At 34.9% G+C, this 21,323-nt stretch overlaps 2 protein-coding genes and 1 long non-coding RNA gene across 3 annotated transcripts; 1 reads left to right on the top strand and 2 right to left on the bottom strand.

Annotated features, from left to right (window-relative positions):
* Window positions 1–413: 413 nt before the first annotated feature.
* Window positions 414–2,863, bottom strand: LOC128219206 (uncharacterized). Its single transcript, XM_052927019.1, has 7 exons — window positions 2,699–2,863; window positions 2,419–2,489; window positions 2,073–2,220; window positions 1,773–1,838; window positions 1,329–1,467; window positions 890–951; window positions 414–604 (listed from the first exon to the last, which is right to left on the bottom strand). Exons 3-7 carry the CDS (start codon window positions 2,203–2,205, stop codon window positions 414–416), a joined length of 591 nt encoding a protein of 196 aa, XP_052782979.1. The 5' UTR covers window positions 2,206–2,220; window positions 2,419–2,489; window positions 2,699–2,863.
* A 7,687-nt stretch (window positions 2,864–10,550) lies between these two features.
* On the top strand, window positions 10,551–13,901 carry LOC128219625 (uncharacterized). Its single transcript, XR_008258604.1, has 4 exons — window positions 10,551–10,652; window positions 12,669–12,773; window positions 13,285–13,409; window positions 13,778–13,901. It is a non-coding gene; the product is annotated as an uncharacterized LOC128219625 (long non-coding RNA).
* Window positions 13,902–16,433: 2,532 nt separating this feature from the next.
* LOC128219207 (uncharacterized) lies at window positions 16,434–18,344 on the bottom strand. The gene has a single exon (XM_052927020.1). The coding sequence runs from the start codon at window positions 18,342–18,344 to the stop codon at window positions 16,434–16,436; it is 1,911 nt and encodes a 636-aa protein (XP_052782980.1).
* Window positions 18,345–21,323: the final 2,979 nt, after the last annotated feature.

Genomic DNA, 21,323 nt, shown 5'->3' on the forward strand with positions numbered 1-21,323 from the left:
TTTTGCACAATCAACTCGCATTTATAAAGCATAATTTTCATCTATGCATAAATGGCCAAACCAACTTTTTCTTATATTTCTTAAATTACCAAATTAAATGATATCTAAATTGGAGAGAGTACAACTGTTAATTCAAATATTCAGGCCCAAATTTCTCAACACATCTTAGGCTTAACAAGCTTAAGTCTCTTATTTCAATAAGCCTTCAAACGTACTGAAAATGGATTTTGAAAAATGGTTTATTCTAATATTATATAGGTTATTTCTACATAATTTCTTAAAACTCTTTAAGAATTAAATATAATGCATCTTATCGAACAACAAAAAAAGTGTGATTTGCTTAGTTCTGTTTATAATATAAGAGACTCAAGAAGTTTCAAGATATTGGCGCCTAGCAATCAAATTGAACACATTTATTCTTCATTTATTCTTTTAAGAAGGAGTTTTTTGTTTAGCTCATGAATTTCATTGTCTTTCCTTATTTTATTTTGATAAAAGAGATGCTGGCTGTCGTAAGCTCTTATTTCTGCCAGCAGCCGTTTTTCCTCTAGCGCAAACAGGCGTTCTTCTGACAGTCCGTTGCGCTTGCGGGAAGTTTTTTTACCTGATAAATGAAAAATATTATCTAAGAATTGTAATTCACATAATAATGTAAATAAAAAATATGTTGTCTTTATTATGTGTGTTGTAACCATTTAATTCAGCTTTTAAATGAAGAAAAACACATTGGTTAAACTGATATGAGCATTAGTATGAGATTTCAATAAATACCAAATGGTTTTATTCAATATATTTAAAAGTCTTATTAATACCACAATACTTCTTTTTTACAAACAAACAAGTTATTGTTGCATAACAAACAAAAGGTTTAAAAGGTGTATTTTGTTACCTTTCTGGAAGTCTGTTTTTTCGACTGTACTTCCACTTGCACCGTCCATGACAATCTGATACCTGAAATATTTTTACAATTATTACAATTACTAACATAAAAATAACAGACACACATACTCTCTTCAACACTTGCCACATAATGACTCACTTTCAGTGAAACTATGATTCTCTCCCAAAATGCAGTCAAACCAATTAAGCATGCACAGTTAACACAAGCCTACAAGCCCTGCACTGGTAAAATGTCTTCCGGACTTGCTCAAATTCTGAATTTTATATAACAGGGCTTGTTCATAAATATGATTTCATGCAATAGTAAAAGAATCCGGAAGTCTAATTTAAATGACTGAGCATGCATACAAGATATGATCAGAATCCTTTGTCTCTAAATTTACATTTATAAACATTTAAAGTATACTCAAGATTCAAATGTAACTCACGTGTTACTTGGGGAATCATAGACAAAACTGTTATCAAGAGCCTCTGCAGGGTCACAGGCTCGACTGGTACCAGGACAAGAAACTGGTGGCTGTAGTTGGTCAGGTGACGCAGTTTCATGTACAGCTGATACAGAGAATACTGCAAGAGAAATTTTGTGGGTGCTATACTTGGTCATTGTGTGCAAAAGTGGAATATTATGTTGTTCATTTGCTGCATATATTATTTGTGTACACGTTGTCAGTGAAATATTTATAATTATCTTCAGAAGTAGGTACCAATACAACAAGAGTACAAAATGGCTGATTGTACAGTATAAACAAGCATGCATTATAAGATGTAAAATCAATTTAATGTTGAAATCGATTGTAAATGTTAAAGCATGTTCTGCGTGGATAAGATGTGATAAGGTGTATGTTGAACAAAGGAATAAAGTACAATTTTACCCAATGGCATAACAGTAACATCCTCCGTTGGAGTATAAGGCATGTTAACTTCTGGCACCGATGAAACTGGAATACATGGTTGTTGTTTTTTAAATACATAGTTGTTTAGTACAAATACATGACTTGTTATGCTAACATATACATTTTGTAAAAAGGAAAAATATTGTATTTCTCATTTAAATCATGAAAAAGGTGATTGAATAGATATAACAGTTTGATTGCTGCAGTTATGGTTGAAGATATGTTCTGCATCTTAAAATGTTTTATTGAATTATTGTCAAAAATTAGGGTGTTCTATACCTGTAACATACGTATCAACACCCCCAGGGATGCCGTCTATTTGTCGCGGGTTGACATCCCTTAGGTGGTCTGCCAAGACCTCTTCAGCTGGTGAGAGTTTGATAGCACCACTCCCTGTTTTTTTTCGCTGCATCTAATTTACCTTTTACTGGAAAAAAGACATAATTATTCATATGGTGCAAACATACAGCGGACTGATTTCAGTTGTTATAACATAATTAATTACATCAGTTTAAATCAGAAGTTGTGTTATGATCTTTCAATCATTCATGATATTTGTTTAAACAAGCGTTTTTTTCAAGACTTTAATGAGACATTATTCAAAGAACTTGACATTTATACATACCAAGAGATTTACTGTTTTTGAACATGCTTTTGATGTCCTCCACAGACCTTCTTTCGACACAAAGTCCTGATCTGAAATTAAAAAACAAACCCAGTTTGATTCATCCTGTTTGCCTTTGGATCAAAAATACATGTTATCGTACCTCGAGATTTAACATACTATTATCCTAAAATTATTGGTCAACTGGATCGAAATATGTAGCATTGGTTGTTTACAAAACAAGAGTTTTAAGCCAATTTCAGCATGGAAAAAATAGTCATTAAAAGATGCATGTACGTACGCGTTAAGGCGTTGGCAGATGTTTTCCCACATTTGTTTTTTCTCGTGTGCACCTTGAGAGGCCCCACGGAACGTTGAGAACAATCCTCTGCCCTCCTCTTCCACAATCAGACCAATAGCCGTTGCCTTTTCCTTGTCCGTCCAGTTTGCACACCTTTTTTTCGCTATTTTATTGCAGGACGCCATCGTTGTAAACAGACGACTTGACAGGTTTATGATGTTTGGTCGCGCTTTACCTCTATTTGAAGAGTATCCATGCTTTTAACCCAAACTACCAAAAAGATAATCGCGTTATACTCGATTAGTTAAACCGGTTGTTAAACGCTTTCGTGATATTCGGTTTAACAAAGCGGTTTAGTTAAACCGAATAATGGGTTTAAACTCGTTGCTAATCTAAGCAGTTTAAGAAGTTTCGAGAAATCGGGGCCTGGGGTTTAAACCAGTGTATGTGCACAAACCTCACTCTTATCCTAACAATCCTTCAAAAAGATAAAACGCAAAAGGTAAATCTTATCAAAGTATTTATTAACTTGAGGAAACTTATCAATAAAACAAATAATAATAAAAGTATAGGTAAACCCAAAGTACTTCTATGACTCTATCTGCAGACGGAGGGAAACAATTCAGAGCACCTAATGCAAAAACTTTTCAAAGATACGATGCAGTCATTGTTAGAAACTATGAACATCCCACACAGTCTGCCTTATAAAATAAAAGGTTTAAAACTGTGTGATCATAGAGTTTCATAATAAAAAGCATCATTGAACTAAACTGGTCTCAGATCATTCTGATTGCTCATGAACTCATCAACAACTTAAGAACACCGAATGCCATACTGCTTTCTGTATACATAATATGACCGCCCATTCATAACAATGGGAGAAAACCTTGTAATAGAGTTAATACTTCAATAATGAAATAGCTTCCATCGTTTGCTCCCTTTTAATTTTGGTTGTGATAAAATACAATGAATTCGAATGCCCCTTTTCATTGGAGTCTTGCATAATGTTTGAATAATAGTGACTGATTATGAAGTGTCAGTATATTTATTTGATACCCTATTGCTTGGACTTTGTCGGTGAACATGGCACTGTTTCTCATCGCTGATTCGATGTACACTAGAAGCGAATATATAAGGCCTGTCTGTTATTTTCTCAACAGAAATGCACAAATACCTGAACCTTATAGCTGGTTATAGTCGAAGAGTTGAATTCTCAGTTTTTGGTTGCGGGTAGTCTAACTTTCTATTAATTTTCTTTATTATTATCATCTTAAGGTATCAGCCAGTAGAGAGTGGTAGTCACGAGTTTAATAATCATAATCTATTTCTGTTTTCTGATCAGGACAGCCACCATGTATGTACAGCATTTATTTTCAGCATTTACAGCTTTGCCTGCAACAAAACTGCTAAACTTAAAAAAGAAATAATGATGAAATACTTAAGTTTAATATGGTTCACAATTTCGAGGTTTATGCATATATTCATAATCTGAGAACACGAAATAGTTATAAATAGTCTGCAATTATACAAGGAGTTAACAAGATTATCATTGTCAACAAAGAAGCGATAACATTTTTTTATTATTGCTTCATATGACGGACTGTTTCCGGTTTATTCAAATTTCTATTTCTTGGTTTTTGCGTTTTCTTATACGGATTTTCAATCCAAAAAGTTTCTAGTACATTTATGAAGACATTCAACACATAAGATATGATTATTTAATTTATTTTAAAATTAAGGAAACTTCAAACAACAAGTTGATCAGTTCACGATCATTTTTTTCACAAGGATGTAAGTTGTTAGTCCAAACGTTTGTTTACTGCAAGAAAAAAGACGACTCGATATATTGAAAAATTTAAGCGACCTTTTTAAGACCTACCAAAGCAATGATAATGTCATCTCCGGCATTCTTCGAGATAGACCTCGTCAATAGTAGTAAGGATAAACGAAAGGGTGATGAGGCCGTCGGCGATGAACGCCATTTGTATCCGAGGCTTAATGAAAGCGCCTTTGTACTGTACTAAACAACATGGAAATGATTTGTGTTGATACGTTGTATTAGTTTCTTTTAAGGAATATACTAATTATAACATCAAAGTATGTACGCATTTGAATATTAAGATGTTGTTCTATACCTGAAGTATAGTGAGTACACATACAATTTATATGACAGTATCGAAATGAGTCAATGATATGCTTAAAATAATACATCGGATTAAATGCTTGTATAAACTAAATGATTTAAAAGTTATAATTTGCTTATTTTTTTTAGCTTTTCCTGTCATTTAAACAAAATGAATTTTCGATCTGTAAAAAAGCATGACTTGCATTGTACAGACCTTTGTGCACTGTGGTGGTGAGGTGGGTGTAAACGAGCCGCCCAGTCAGCTGAATCAGTTGATTGGCATGTATGTCACTGTTTCAGTATAAAAGAGTTCGGGCTGCGCACGGAACATTTTTGGTGTACCAGTCCTATGGCGTTGGGATAAGGCAAAGTTTGAACTAGCTACCCAGTTAGTTAAATAAATAGAGTACAATACCAATGTGCGTGGGATTAAAAATAAAAAACGTTGAGTAACCTAAGATGGCTGTTATCTTGTATTCTAATAGTAATTTATCACGGAAGATCATGTTTCACATATAGCTCAATTTTCCTCCTATATAGGCTTTTGATCAACCCAAACATTGAAAGTTTCTGATGAATACTCAATTGAACATGTTTAATGAACAAAAGCCTAAAACCTTCAATATTTAGTCGGATTACTAAAGCTTTTAGCAATGTATTCTAGACATTGTAACATTCTTTTAATTAAACAAGACAAGAAATTAAATTTAAATATTTATTATTGTTCCAAGCTTTTTTATCACTTTTCACACAAAATAACACTGTTGTTTATGTCTAACTCCATTTAATGCAAATGAGTTTAATTCAAGTAAATTACAACATGTTCCTTTATTTTGTTTTAAATATAAGACAAGAAATAACTGAGACATCTGTAAGAAATCAAATGCATTATCGAAAACTAATGATGACACCTCCCAGACTAGGCATGTCAATAAGTAAACACAACAACTCTATCTTTTCAATAAGAAATGCATTTTAGTTTGCCAGTAAATGGCATGGCTCTTTGAATAACACAATACAACAAACAACAATTCAACTAAGCTGCCGACCAACTTTGCGGTGATGTTAATTAAAACATTTAGTAATTCACAAATCACACAGAGGAAACTCTAGGCGCGGAAACAAAGCAAAAGTTCTTCTTAATTTTAAGGTACAAAATATTGTTCAAATTCACAAATGTCATTTTTTCTTTAACTGATAACAAATTAAACTTTATGGACATTTGGGCCCAACGGAAAACAACAACAAATATGCCCAACTAGGTGGCACTAGTTAGCCCATCATTCTGTAATGGTCGTTTATCTTGCATTGTTGTTTGAACTCCTTTTTGGTTGGCCACGATGTATTATTTTCTATAAACCCTTTTATTCCCAATGTCATTCCTGTTGGATAATGGCCGCGGTGTTGCAAGTCCCACGCAAGTGTTACATAAATAACATCAACCGGTGAATAGCGTTATGTCAGGGGAATAGTACGGAATGGCTAATGGCGTGTAATGGAGAACTGTACATGGACAGGTCACGTGAGGTAAAATAATAACTATTGCAATATTATAACTGCATATCGAGGTGTCAAATATGAAACGTTTCTAAGTAACACTAACACAAGAAGTCTATAGAATCTTTTCCTTTTTAACCCTCGGAATGTCAAAATATGATTGATCACTCTAAGTGCTGGAGATGATATTTCTGTCGTTTCTATATCAAAATACGAAGTGAAAATTTTAAAGGTATTTTTTTTCAAATTCTGTCTGAAAGCAAAACATTTAGATTTGAACTTATAACGACCGTTTAAATGTATACAAGCGTGTCTGTCATGTCGTTGTTAAGAGAGTTATGCAAGAAACCGAATGTCGAACTAATTACAAACACAAAGACTTTAATAATGTTTCGAACATTCAACTTCTTAATGAAAAAAATATCATTCGATTTTTGTTCTCTCTTTTAGAAGTTAGAACAAAATGTAATCATGCATGTGAAGTACCATTCAGTTATGATCAATAATGATAATCAAAGACAGACGTAGATTTTAACAGAGATTGCGTAAACAGTATGAATAAGAGAAAAACGATGAAAGTAAACATTTCATGATTTTGCAATTGCGACCTAGACAGAATGCAAACTTCTAATCGGATCTATGAATAGAGTATGTATAGAGTATCAAGCGACGCAATTTTACGACACTAAATCTTGTTTCCGGTAGACGTCATTTCGGTTTGGGTCGGAGAATTCACGAATAATTTACAACAAAAAACATGGAATCGTATAAATTCTTAATTCATGTTAAAATGGGAAAAATTAACATTTTAAAGTTTTTAAATTCTACACAATCCAGCGACAAATGAGTTAAAAGCTGTAGAAAAACGTGACTTAACATATTTTATCGAAGTTGTTAACATAAATACAATCAGAATGAACACTTTATATCAGAGCTCATGAACAGTATACATATAATACATATAGGATCTTTATTTTGTTGTCAGATGATTTTCATAACATGCATTTTTAAGTAAAAATTAGCAAAACGACATCTGTTTCACCTACGGATGAGCCGAATGCCACAAAGATATACCATTTCTCGCACTTCCTGCATTGCAGATATATAGTACCCGAAATAATGTAAAACCACAGATACATCCAATCGTTTATAAGTAGAACATATACTTAGATGATATCAAGTAAATATGACAACTGAAAACTATACTTTTAAGGACATTTGCTTTATTTCAAATTGTGACGTCATATCAGGTAATTTGACGTTCTAAATGGTTATTTGTTCATGGCATCATTTCTCGTTAAAATGCATTTATACTTTACGTCTTTCAAATGTTTTTCACGAAATCAAGATGAAATACCACGCATTCCTCTTAAGGATTAGATGGAAAATGTACTGTTGTGTTTAAATAAATCTAAATCATAAATACAAAATGAGAATTAAATGTATGACTTGCTTGAATACTGCCAATTAAGTAAGTTTTAGTTGTCAATTAATTTGTTTACATAGATGCTTAGTGATATATTTATTGACAAATAGAAAAAGAGCAATCCAGTATTACAGAAACGTGATGATCAAACCCAGAACAAGGTGTAGATCTACCTTGTGATACTTTTTTTTATTGAAAATAAGGTCAAATGTTAATAAATAAACTAACATTGGTATTTCATTTTCTAAAAATCAAAATTGCTCGTAAATAATGTTGTTTTACTGATGTAATTAAGTATAACATCCTGTACATGTACAACATGTTGAAAGAGTCATGTGTAAATACTACCATCATGAATACAATGTACTTAGTATAAGAGCAATAGCGTGCCCATCTCCTGTCGACATCATAGATTTTGGTTAATTTCCAAAATGCCACAGATTGGCACACGGAGAAACATTATTTGGTGATTATCCTTAGAAATGTCAGCTATTTCGAGTGCATAATTATCTTAATTGAAACCTTTGTCATTTGTTGAAAAGAGTATTTAATATTCATCCCAAAATTGTCAATAAATGGGAAATGCTTATCCCTTACCGTTTTTTTTTACAACGACGACCGCTATAAAAACTGGCAAGGGTACTGTACATAGACTGTTATAATGAGCAAAGATTCAATTATTAAAGACATAGGCCCGATTGTTCAGAACTTTGTTAAAGTTAACAATGGGATTAACAAAATCGTTGTTAACTTTTAAAATTGAAATATATGATGTGTTCATATATCTATATTAAACAAGTGCAGCTGAAGCAGTTGTCTCAACTTTTGTTAGGAATACTGCACATCATAAGTGTATCTGTGAAACTTACAGGACACTATTTATTTGAAAGTTAACAATGATAATACCATTGTTGAATTTATCATTTTACTGTTTTGTGATAAAAGTTGCAAGGTTGTGTTAGACAGGCATGATATTCATCATTCATGTAAAGTAATTGAGATAAACTTATATATTTTTAGTCATAACCTTTCTTAATTAAAAAAAGTCTTCACTGATTGACTAAACACTAATATTAATAAAGTTTAAGCCTCAACAGGTTGTTAAAAGGTTTATTTTGTTGAAAGAAGTCTCGATAAATGCTAGATTATTTTGTGGTAAAAGATCCGTAGTGTATTATTTTGTTTGTCCTTTCGCCTTTTGACGTCTGGTGCAACAATATCATCAAAGTACGGTTTAGGTTTGTCACAGTGTTTTTTAAAATATCTATTTGTAGCTCAGTTTAGGCAAATTTGAATCATCAGACATTAGGCATATCAATTTATGGAGTGAGCAGACGTATATTACGTCATTACTTTAAGTTAGAACGTAATGGAACTTTCTTTCACAACGGAATATATTTTCGATATGTTTTATCATTGAGATTATAAAGTATGTCATGAAGCAATGTATACATACTACTGTTAGTAACGGGGTTAGTTTTCCTGCGCCCTGTACCCATATCGGGCCACCTACTAACTCCGTAACGTATATATATCACGTCTACAACCTGTTTACATGTTCCATTTATTCGGAAAATAAACGCCATATTGGTACTATATAAATTTGGTGCCCGAACATGGAATAATATGGGGTCACCGCGTGACCTGTTCTGAACATATGCCGTTGCGCCATCTATGTTTGAGGCGTGATACACTTCTATGTTTTACATGTTCATATTATCACTGAGTAAATGATGTTAACAATACATGTACGTGTTTTCAAAATGTCTCGTTCAGAAAGACGCATTACTAACGGAACACAATATATTGACTTTAGTAAGAAAGTAAGGCAAACTATTTTAAGAATCCACACGATAATGCTCCCGGACAGGCCGTGTTCTTTGGAAGGATAGACTATGGCTGGAACAGATGCAGACGTTCGTTTTTGCTTCCGCTTGCGATATTTTTGTCAAACGCATGATCCCTAGAAAAATAGAAAAAACACACATGTATATTTAAAGTTCGATTAATCAAATATTTTATCTTCAAGTTCATTTCATGTTCTATTTAAAGATACGTTTGCCAACATTCCTAAGATCTTAGTCTTAATGGTGACTTAGCAATTCTTATCTATATGTTTCTACGGTAACAAGGCTCAGGTATACTTGAAATTCAAATATAGCAAAACTAATGATATATATATATAACGTACCTCTAGTTGACTACTTTGCATCTGTTAACACGCTATGTATATCGGGTATCTCGCCTAAATGAACAATCACTTCCTTTATCAAAGGAGCTATTACAATTAAGTGTTGGTTTTATAACGATGTGCTTAATCCTCTTTTGATACCGATTATGAGCGTTTCATTATAACTTGGACTTTTAAAACAAAACAGAGGACAGAGGTTTGTTAACATCTAGATTTATTTAAAAAGAAAATAACTGTATACACTAATTTATAAACTGTTTAAAATTGTTACATAAAGTAAAATACATGTACTCTTTTTGTTGCTTTTTCTTATTAATCGAACTTTATAACTTGGTTTTACAATTTTCATACACTGCATTTACTGTATTTGAGTGGATTGACCCTGTTTCTGCGGCACGAATATTTCTATATTTAGTTAAACAGTAGAGTCTTAACGAAAAAAGAATCCTTTTCCAAAAACTTTCCTTCAACTCTTCTACATGTTCATGTTTTAACATTACGAGTAATACCATGCTGCTACTTCTACGACTGTCACCTGTATATTCTAATGCCATCATTCTATTTTATCATTATTATCTAAAAAGTTATAATAATGATTTTTGCATATGTTCCAGGAGAAAGTCACTTTATCTTGCCTACTGTGTTTTGGGGCGATTTAAAGATGCTGTCTTTGGCAAGGTTACAACATGTGTTTTGATTCTATTGATCGCATCTGGTATGCCCTTTTTCGCTTGCTTTATAATACATTGTATTATACTGTATTAAATACTTCTTTAATGTAAATTCAATTAAAATGCTTTTTGTAAAATTTCAAATATATTCTTGATATCAGACTTCATATCAAATCATAGAAACTACTTAAAGGGGATTAAAGAAGTTGAATTGAAAGTGTTTATTGTACACATATTTCGAATAAGAAATTGGTGTTTAGTACGAAAAATACGGTTGTGCGAGCTCATTTTTTATCATCGTGGAAACCAAAATAAAATAATAACGGGTTGTAATAACCCCTTGAAAAACTTCTCATTATCAAATTACCTTATTAGCATCAAGTGACGACCTAACTGATAACTTCGTTGTAAAGAATATTTCAACATTAACACATTAAACGTTTAAATATTGACAACCTTCTTTTTAATGAAGTCAATTTTAAAATCGTGTTTACATGTTTGTATTTTATAATAATGAATTACATAAAACTCTTCCGGAGTAACTGTATACCGTTGTGTAATGAATATGCAGGCCCATAATATCCGATTATCAATCCTGATTCCGTTGTAACATTACATTTTGACCCCTATGAATTTTCGTAACGTATCCGTTAACTAATGACCATTCCACGTGTAAAAGTTTGACCCTCATTAAAAAACTGAACAACTGTATTCGGTTCATAGTTCAATTTAAAAAGTTACATTATTAGTCGGTGCGAATGCTAATCACCATTTTTTAACATTTATGTACTTTCCAGGATTGTAACGGTAATAAATTTAAATAAGTGCTACCATACTTATTCACTAAAGTAAAAATATGAAATGTTTGCAAAGCCAAGGACTATTGCTGTGCTGATTCTGGTCAGATATATCAACTTAAAGTTTTGATGCTGATTAATTAACATTTTTCACCATAAAGTTTGATGTCTGTGGGAGCATGACGTCCGACAAAAGTTTCGGGTCGTCTGATTAATATAAGTGTCACCCATCTTTGCATTGCATACACATAATAATGACTGTTATTAATCAGTAAGGCCTAAAACAGTTATCTGAGTTTAGGGCAACGTCCTCAAAAATTATATAGAGTGGGGACACATTTTTTAGTCAAGTTAAAACAGCAAAGCAGGTCGCAAATGTTTACCATGACGTTTCGTATATTTTGTATTCAATTATTCATACCTTTTTTAAATGTTATCAACTAAAAAAGAATTTCACTGTCAACAACAACTAAAAATCGGAACATCGGATTTTATTAGGGTTAAAACAACTCTATGGTCCCTGGGTTTTGTCAGGTAGAGTCGGGTTGCCCTAAACGTACGAGTATGTGTTGTTGTAGAAAAAACATCATTTGCAAAAATCCATGGAAACCAGTTATATGTTTTATGCACTTCTGTTAAACCATTAGTAACGGTTTAAGCCTTAAAACATTAATTTTCAAACGGAAATATGAAAATCTACGATCTGATTGTTTGTCAGCAATCTTCTATCATTGGTCTGCTGATATTTACACAAAAATTGGCTTTTTCCAAGACAAAAAATAAAAAAAGTTGTAAAAATAGTATATCTGTGATAGTGCAGCTTTAAAGAGCCCCACCTTCGTTTTATTACCGGAGTTTGATAAGTTGAGCGTAGCGGCGTATACTGCGCTATGTTTCATTTAAAAGTATGAAAAAATAGTGAAGTTATCTTTGTTTAAAGTCCTCGTTCGAAGCAAAATGTTGCCCTCCGACTTAGCATTTATGACGCAATTTGTACGTGGTATACACACACTGTAAATGAGGCGTTAATATTTCCAATTATTTAACCAATCGGATGATTATATTTCTTTCGTAATCATAACATTTGACACAGTTGCATGATCTGATTCATTTTGGGCACATGCCTGGTTGGTAGGTCCAGATAAAACGCTTCTAGGAGTATACTTTACATTAATTTGTGCTGGCTGATTAGTTCATTTTATTATGGTCATAATACGGCGCATAAAAATGGCTTAAGTCGTACACTGCCTTGATTGTTTTCAGTTTGACGGTCATGGATTTGTTTACAAGGGCCACACACTACCGGTGTGGTTTACAAGAGCATGTATGACGTCGGATGTCGCTCACCAACTAAGGCTTCCATTGGAGGTCAGTTAAAGGGGAGGGTTCGAGTGAAAATAATTTTGAATGCATAAACAGCTAGAAAAAATATATTTAACACTGTTTCTATTGTGTTGTGACAGCATTGGTCAAATTGGATATAAAAACAATTTTCTTTCGTCATTATAAACACTTTGTCCATGTAATTTTGATGAGTAGTTGAATAAATAAGCACGGTCATTACTGTCAAATACTTACTTTATTTTAAACTTATTTATTTTACAACGATTTTGAAACTAGTTATTACAACATTATATTAATCACTCTCGTTGGCACGATTTTACGCGAGAGTGTGGTCTTGTGTTGTGGGGGAAACCGGAATACCCGGAGGAAACCCACTTATCCGGCTTGGTGACTACAAACCAAACTCACATGCGCCCAGGCCGGGAAACAAAACACTTGTAACCGACACAAGTCATTACTTCAAATGATAATGGTCATAACATTTCATTTTACCATTTTTTAAAACTACGAACACAAATCAAACCTATTTGTACAGGTCAGACTGGCTTCAACATTTCCGTGACAAACGACGACCACACATACAGTAATGAGATAACTGCCGTACGGACAGACAAACACTGTGCCAACTGTCTTCAATCAGGGACGTCGTGTACGGTAAAGGTAGGCTCTAATCCAGTATCTTTTATTAATTTATCGCTAATAAACTGTAAAACATAAACAGTACTGATAGTTGCGATTCGCTAAATTTATTACAATCTGATGTTTGATATATACAAATGTATGTTGAATACACTTGTTTAAAAAAGTGAATTATCAACTTTTGATTTAATTGCATTAAGGTTTTACTTATATACATATATACATGCATACATGTAGAGAGAAATGGCTACGCTTCAAACAAGAGAAAGTTATATGTAAATGAAGCACGGCAGATAAAATCATTTGGTGAATAAACCGGATCTGCCCGTACATAATATAACTACCCCAGCATAAATGCAAATGTAAGGTTAATGTTTCTCGTGTTTCAGTCTGGCACCTGTCTGATTGAGGGTAACTGTAGGACGGCGGGGAGGTAAAAGCATGGATCATTAAGTGCTCTTAGAAACGCGCTTGACACGTTGTGATATATTGAGTGGATTCTCCGCAGGAAATAGAACTTGACTGCGATTCAAATGTTGATATTGCCAAGTTTGTTTTGTGAAATTCAGTCACTTGAAAGAAAACCTTCCAGATTCAAAATATTACTGCACAATGTATAACTTCTTTCATTGTCAGATAATTATATCAGAGTGCCATCGAAACTTATCAAATATTAACGAAATAGCCAATTGTCAAACGTTCTGGTGTTCCGATACGGCGATATACATATCGGAACTTATGTTTGTATCAAGATGTCCCTTTTACATAATCCAGCCGTTGCTACGAGATTCTGCGGGCTGAAAACTCCAATTCTGTCAAGAACAAAAGACGTAATTACTCGAATATTGTTAGGACTTTTCTACGAGATTACAGAAAACTCTGTACATTTGTACAGACATTCGGAGCAAACATGTATCCCGGTCACACAGTCCTGAAACATTCACCATTCATTGAAACGAATGTCGATCATCAAGGCGTCCAACACCACAGCTGACTGTCAAGTATTTTGAAAAATCTTACACAGTGTCTTAGTGTTGACAAGACATAATTATTTCAAGAGGTTTGATATCTGGATATTGTAAGTTGTAGAAATATTGGAATAGGGATTTGTGTGCATAAATCTGGTTAACAAAAAGGAGGCGAATGTGGCGACGTCTTATCATCCGCCACATCGGAGTTTACTTTTCCTCAGGATTGATTATAATAATATTATAATCAATCCAAATTATCCGAACTTGGGTGAGAATTACACACACAACGCAATGAGTTTATATAATCCAAAATTTAATAGCACTTTATCTTACTATCCATAATAGTCAACAATCTAAGTATTAGCTCTCTCAGAACACATGTCAACGGCTTATATAGTACAAAAGCACGTGACTAAAACTCGTGTAAATGTTGAAACGTGGGTAAATCGTGACGTCGCCGTCGGTGCACAAACACCGACGGCAACGTCACATTCACCGTCGTAACAAGCAATACACCGTTTAAATTAAACGATTTAAATTACTAGATTTAGAATAAGGATAAGTTAACTATGCTATACTAATACGTTTTCAGTACAATATTAACATGGTATAGTTAACATTTAAATAAACAAACTGTAATCGTGCTATTCACGACATTCCCGCCGGGAACAAAAGTTAAATGACACAGTACTGCATAAGTGAGTATTAATGGTAATTCCTTAATTCTAGTGAACATTTCATATATTCAAAAATCTTAAACTTTGTAAGAATGACAATGAAACATTTTTACGTGGCTGATACGTTCAGAGTTTCCTTAACGTACGGAAAATACAAACATGTCCGCCACAAGAAAATAACTCACTATACAAGTACAGTGTAAAAACAGTAAAAATAACGTTACATATCATAACTCCATGAGTCTATACTAGTGTCAAACTGTTCATGGATAACAGTATCCCCATTGTATGTGTACACTACTCTAGCTGTGTATGTCGTTAAGCATGCCACACGACAAGTTGCTGTGTCTCGGCATACGGTGTCGTCTTCCTCGTCGTCTTCCTCGTCACTGATGATGATAACGGAGGTGTCATCCGAATCGCTACGTTCTTCATCGGTTTCGATGTCGGGTGACGCACTTACATCGTCCGCGACGTCGGTATCTGCGATACTGATGTCGGCTGATGAAATAGTCTCTCCATTCGGCACGGTGTATAAATATGCTTCTCCGCTGGATTCGTAAGTAACGGGTTCGTCACTGGTAACGGGTTCGTCGCTGGTAACGGGTTCGTCGTTGGTAACGGGTTCGTCGTTGGTAACGGGTTCGTCACTGTAAACGGGTTCGTCACTGGTAACGGGCTCGTCATTGGTAACGGGTTCGTCACTGGAAACGAATGTGTCATACCGAATATCAAACGGTGCATTACACTCGTCGCTCGTTTTGAGTTCATGCTTCTGATTTTCATTTTCACCACTTGGCTCATTTCCCAGTTCAACACATACGCATGTATCTGATACGCACATTGTTGATTCTGAGTCACAATGAACACTATAACACCTGTCCATTAACCAAGATGGTCCGTTCCACCACAATTCACTTTTAGTAAGCTTTTCAACAGCATATCCACGTGTAGCGATATCAGCTGGGTTTTCAGTTGTCTTTACATATGAACAAATTTTGAACAAACACCGGAAGTTTCTTCTCAGATGAAATCCACTTTAATACACATTGAGAATCGGTGTATAACACCGATTGTTCAATCGGCACACCGACCTGACTCTGAACATACTCTAAACATCTAACACCGATGACAACTGCCATTATCTCTAATTTTGGAATGGTCATTCCTTTCACAGGAGCAAGTCTTGCCTTAGAAAAGATAAGCTCTACTTTGATGGCCCTGTCGGTTATTTGGCGAAGATAAATAGCCGACGAATACGCCCTTTCAGAGGCGTCACAAAAACACACCAAACTGTAGGTCACACTGTCATCAGCTTCATTGGTAACACATCTTTTCAATTTGAAGGTGGGTATCCTTTCAAGATCGAGCTTGATTGTTTTCCACTCTTGGACATGTTAATCTGAAACGATATCATCCCAATCAAGCTTCTCTTTCCACAGCTGTTGCATCAGCAGCTTTCCATTCAAAGTTACTGGAGAAAATAATCCAAGCGGATCAAATGTTGAAGCTACGACTTTCAGGATAACACGCTTGGTTATAGTCTCGACTTCATGGGCTTCCGTAGTTTTTAGTGCAATTGTATCTTCCTTTGGATTCCAATATAATCCAAGAACAGTCATTGGTTTTCCGTCAGCTCTGTCATTACTGGGAATGTATTGATTAACTATTTCACTATTAGTCATCCACTCTCGTAAGTTCATTGATGCTTCTTTGAATATTGATTTCACTTCTTTGTAAAAACATATTGCTTCACCATCAGTGTTAGTTCCAGTTATCAAATTGTCTACGTAGATGTTATCTTTCACTTGTTGCGCAAAACTTGTACTGTATTTGTCCATATGTGTTTGCACCGTTGCGCCTAAAAGAAATGGGCTTGAAATAACACCAAACGGGACTCGACGAAAACGAAACTCTTGAATGTTATCCTTGTCCACCGTCGGTGTTTCACAGTTCTTCAACCAGAGAAATCTGGTAACATCTCGTTGGTCTAATTGTAATCCTATTTGAAGGAAGGCCTTCTCTATATCAGCAGTAATTGCTATCCTGTGCATACGGAATCGTATAAGCATCCCGCACAACTGTTGCAAAATCACTGGACCACGATACAAACATTCATTAAGACTGTGGTTCTCATTTCGTGTCTTCGCGGACGCGTCGTACACTACTCGTAATTTGGTGGTCGTTTTTTGTGGTGTAATAACCGCGTGGTGGGGAATATAGTGAACCACGCCATCCTGGTCTCCAAAGTTCACCTTTTCAATAACACCCTTTTCCAACTGATCCTCAATCACTGTGTTGTACTTTTTGAAAAGCTCTGGTCTTTTACACATTCTCGCCACTGTGGACCTCAGACGACCAAGAGCAAGTTGTCGGTTAGATGGCAGTTCGAAATCTTCTTCACGCCATGGCCATGTAACTTGATAGCGACCATCGTCAAATCTAACGGTGTCCTGGAATTTTCGCATGGCGATGTCATCATCGGACTTGTCCACATTGTCAATTATGCCAATCGACTCGATGTTCCAGAAATCTTCCAAATCTGGCTTAGTAGAAATTGAAGCATCTAAGCTTGAAAATGTACTTTGTTTTGTGATGTCTGTACCATGCGTCAACACAAACATGCTCAGTGTATCAGTTCCACTTTCAACTTCACTCAAACGGCCTGTTAAAATCCATCCAAGTTTTGAAGATAACAAATACAGTCCGGGTTCAATCTCTATTCGTTGGGGTAACACAATATCTAAGTAATAGTCATTCCCAATCAAGACATCAATTGTTGTGGTTTCCTGAGCTCTTGGAATAGTATCTGATAGGTCTACACTATTAATCAAATGTTCCATTTGTTTTGAAAGCACCTTCGTCAATGGATTCCTCTGAATTGTTCCACTTATTGTAGGCACTACATTTGCTGTCAACTTCATACAGGATCCGTCCTTTAAGGTAATGTTAATGTTCACTGATTTTGTCTTTATTACCTTTGTATGTTCACTTCCGAACGTAACAAGCTTCAATTCCTGTTCGGCTGTAGGTTTTAAACCTAGTTTGTTAGCTAGTCGTTCCGTGATATACGTCCTTTGTGATCCCGAATCAAACAACAATCGAGTTGTTTCATGAACTGATGTGTCTCTATTGCCTACACTCGCCTTGGCGGTTTGCATGAGCACCATTTCATCGGACGATATTAACACATGACCCTTTGTAGCACTATTGTGAGATGGGTCTTCCCTTATCTCCTCTGAAAGATGCACATTTGTGGTTTTCCCTCCGAATTTCTTTGGGCACAAACTTCTGTGGTGATGATCCATTTCACCACAATGAACACACAATTTTTTCGTCTTACATTCCCTGGCTGTATGTCCTTCTTTAAGACATTTAAAGCATGACCCATGCAGTTTTTTCTTCCGATCTTCAATCCCTTTGTACCTCAAACATTCATCACTCCAGTGACGGTCATTGCAATACCTGCATTTAATCTGGAAATTCCCTGCTGATTTACCTTTCACATTAGCATATAATGTTTCAGCAGAGGTTAATGGCTTATGGAAAGGTCGTTCACTTCTGTGGGACTGGTATGTTGAATACTGTGGCCTCTCTTGGGGCTTCTGGAACTTATGTGCTCCCACCCTAGTATTATCTGAAGCTTTCTCCAATTTATCTTTGTCGTCGGCGTGTTCACAGGCTAATATGTATTCCAGCAAAGCGTCTATTAGCCCATGCACCGTCCATTTTACCTTTGATCTTTTTTCAACTCAATTTGTCTTAACACATCCCCAGACAGCTTGGAACGAATCATTGAAACGAACACATGTTGTTCAATATCTTCATGCAATACCTCCAAACTACGTAAATGTTTCTCTACTGTATCTAGGTATGCGCGTAAACTATCAACTTTCCCATTTGGTGCTGGCATATTCATCAGCTTTTTGTAATGCAAATCCACAGCCTCCTGTGGATTTCCAAACCTCTGCTTCAATATATCAATTGCCACAGTGTAGTTCTCGTTTGACAATGCCAATCCGGCAATTGCTTGTTTAGCTTCACCAACAATCTTTGTTTGAAGATAATTGAATTTTTCAATTTTCGACAAATTCTTGTTGTCATGAACTGTGCATTCAAACGCATCCCAAAATTGTGTCCACTTTAATTTATCACCGTTAAATGGGCACAAATCCAACTTTGGTAGTTTTACACAACTTTTTTGTTGACTGTCTCTTTTTTCTTGACGCACCATTAATTTTCTTTGTTGCTGCATTTGAACATGTAGCAAATCTTGCATTTGTTTTTGCAACTCTATCATTTGACTCTTTTCGGTTTCTTGTTTTGGTTTCTGTATCAACCTTTCCCCAAGCTGCTCTAATTCTATAATGTACCTCTCTGCTTCTCTCAATATTTCACAATCTTTTTCCACCACACTATCCGCACTTTTCGCGTCGCTATCACCCATCAAATCTAACAATTTACCCATTTGGGTTTCCACCTTTTCACTGTAGCATTTCAACAGTTTGGAACATTTATCTCCCAATGCTATATTTATTTCTCTCTCTTCCTCCAGGCCTTCACCTGATATCAACCTTTGAGCGGTTTCAATTTCTTTGCTCAAGGTATTCACATATCGGGTGTGCACCGCCTTTATAGTTGACAGATTGGACATATTTAACCCTTTTTAATATATTCACAGAACAATGCACAGAAAACACAGTTATTTATACACTTCACAAACACCTCACATAATACACGGTTACTAAACTTTCACAAGTACCGCAGAGAATTCACGGTTACTTTAAACTTTCACAAGTACCGCACAGAATTCACGGTTACTTTAAACTTTCACAAGCACCGCACAGAATTCACGGTTACTTTAAAGGTCCTTAGGTCACTGGTTCAGATCCGGTTCGCGGGACCAAACAATGTGGCGACGTCTTATCATCCGCCACATCGGAGTTTACTTTTCCTCAGGATTGATTATAATAATATTATAATCAATCCAAATTATCCGAACTTGGGTGAGAATTACACACACAACGCAATGAGTTTATATAATCCAAAATTTAATAGCACTTTATCTTACTATCCATCATAGTCAACAATCTAAGTATTAGCTCTCTCAGAACACATATCAACGGCTTATATAGTACAAAAGCACGTGACTAAAACTCGTGTAAATGTTGAAACGTGGGTAAATCGTGACGTCGCCGTCGGTGCACAAACACCGACGGCAACGTCACATTCACCGTCGTAACAAGCAATACACCGTTTAAATTAAACGATTTAAATTACTAGATTTAGAATAAGGATAAGTTAACTATGCTATACTAATACGTTTTCAGTACAATATTAACACAGTATAGTTAACATTTAAATAAACAAACTGTAATCGTGCTATTCACGACAGCGAATTCGGTTAGGAATGGTCAATTATTTTACACATTTATAATGTATACATAATATGAACTGATCTTTTTATTCATTTATTTGATACAACATCACCATTGCTGCCAATACTGTCGTCAAAAGTTTTTACTATACCTCGAGTCTTGCATTATAAGATAGTATGGGGGGACTTTGCGGGTACTATTGATAAATATTATGATTAACTGATAGATTTATCTTTAAAAATATTACCTGTTTTGAAAGTGAAAGTAGATTACTTTTTATTAAAACACTATCACATTTCTAAAGTCTGATTTATGGATATTAGGCCTTTAACTGTAAAAACTTGCAACTTTTTTATCTTTAAAGAAAGTGAAGAAATAATGCAGCCAATGAGCACGGACAGACCTTCATAATTTCTAAGTAACAAATGAAAGAAGTCTGACACACTTGCATAAATGAGCATGAATGAGTTTGGGATAAAACTTCGTTTATGACCCATAATCATTACCAAGACCAAATCACGAAATTCGATTTCTTGCCAAACGTATTAATATTTTTGTTAAAATTTCGAAGGACAAAAGTTCATATTAGAACAAAAACTGTGTCCTTTACAAAGCTTAATTTTATTGTCACTTGAGCGTATCGTTTAGATAAAATGCCTGAGACAGAACGAGTAGAGCTTAACATGATTGTGCATGCACAGAAAACAACATTGATATAATTATTTTAATACCTTTTTAGCTCACAGAGCGGATGTCAGTGTGCTCATAATCACGCGCTGTACTCGCGTGCTGTGACGTAGGCGGGTGTCAGTGTCAAGCGGCAAATTCCAACCAGTGTGTGAAGTGTGGGGATACCAAGAGCTGTGGACATCGTGAGTGAATATAAATAAAAAGCTTTAAGCTTTGTGA

The sequence above is a fragment of the Mya arenaria genome, chromosome 15 (assembly GCF_026914265.1).
Source record: "Mya arenaria isolate MELC-2E11 chromosome 15, ASM2691426v1".
Lineage (NCBI taxonomy): Eukaryota > Metazoa > Mollusca > Bivalvia > Myida > Myidae > Mya > Mya arenaria.

What these genes read in the sequence shown, in the direction of transcription:
- LOC128219206 (XM_052927019.1), bottom strand. Translation starts at nt 2,205, where the DNA reads ATGCAGCGAAAAAAAACAGGGAGTGGTGCTATCAAACTCTCACCAGCT. An exon ending in TGTTACTGTTATGCCATTGG is followed by an intron (nt 1,468 to 1,772) that starts GTAAAATTGTAC and finishes TTTCTCTTGCAG; the next exon opens with TATTCTCTGTATCAGCTGTA. An exon ending in TATGATTCCCCAAGTAACAC is followed by an intron (nt 952 to 1,328) that starts GTGAGTTACATT and finishes AAAATATTTCAG; the next exon opens with GTATCAGATTGTCATGGACG.
- LOC128219207 (XM_052927020.1), bottom strand. Translation starts at nt 18,344, where the DNA reads ATGGATCATCACCACAGAAGTTTGTGCCCAAAGAAATTCGGAGGGAAA.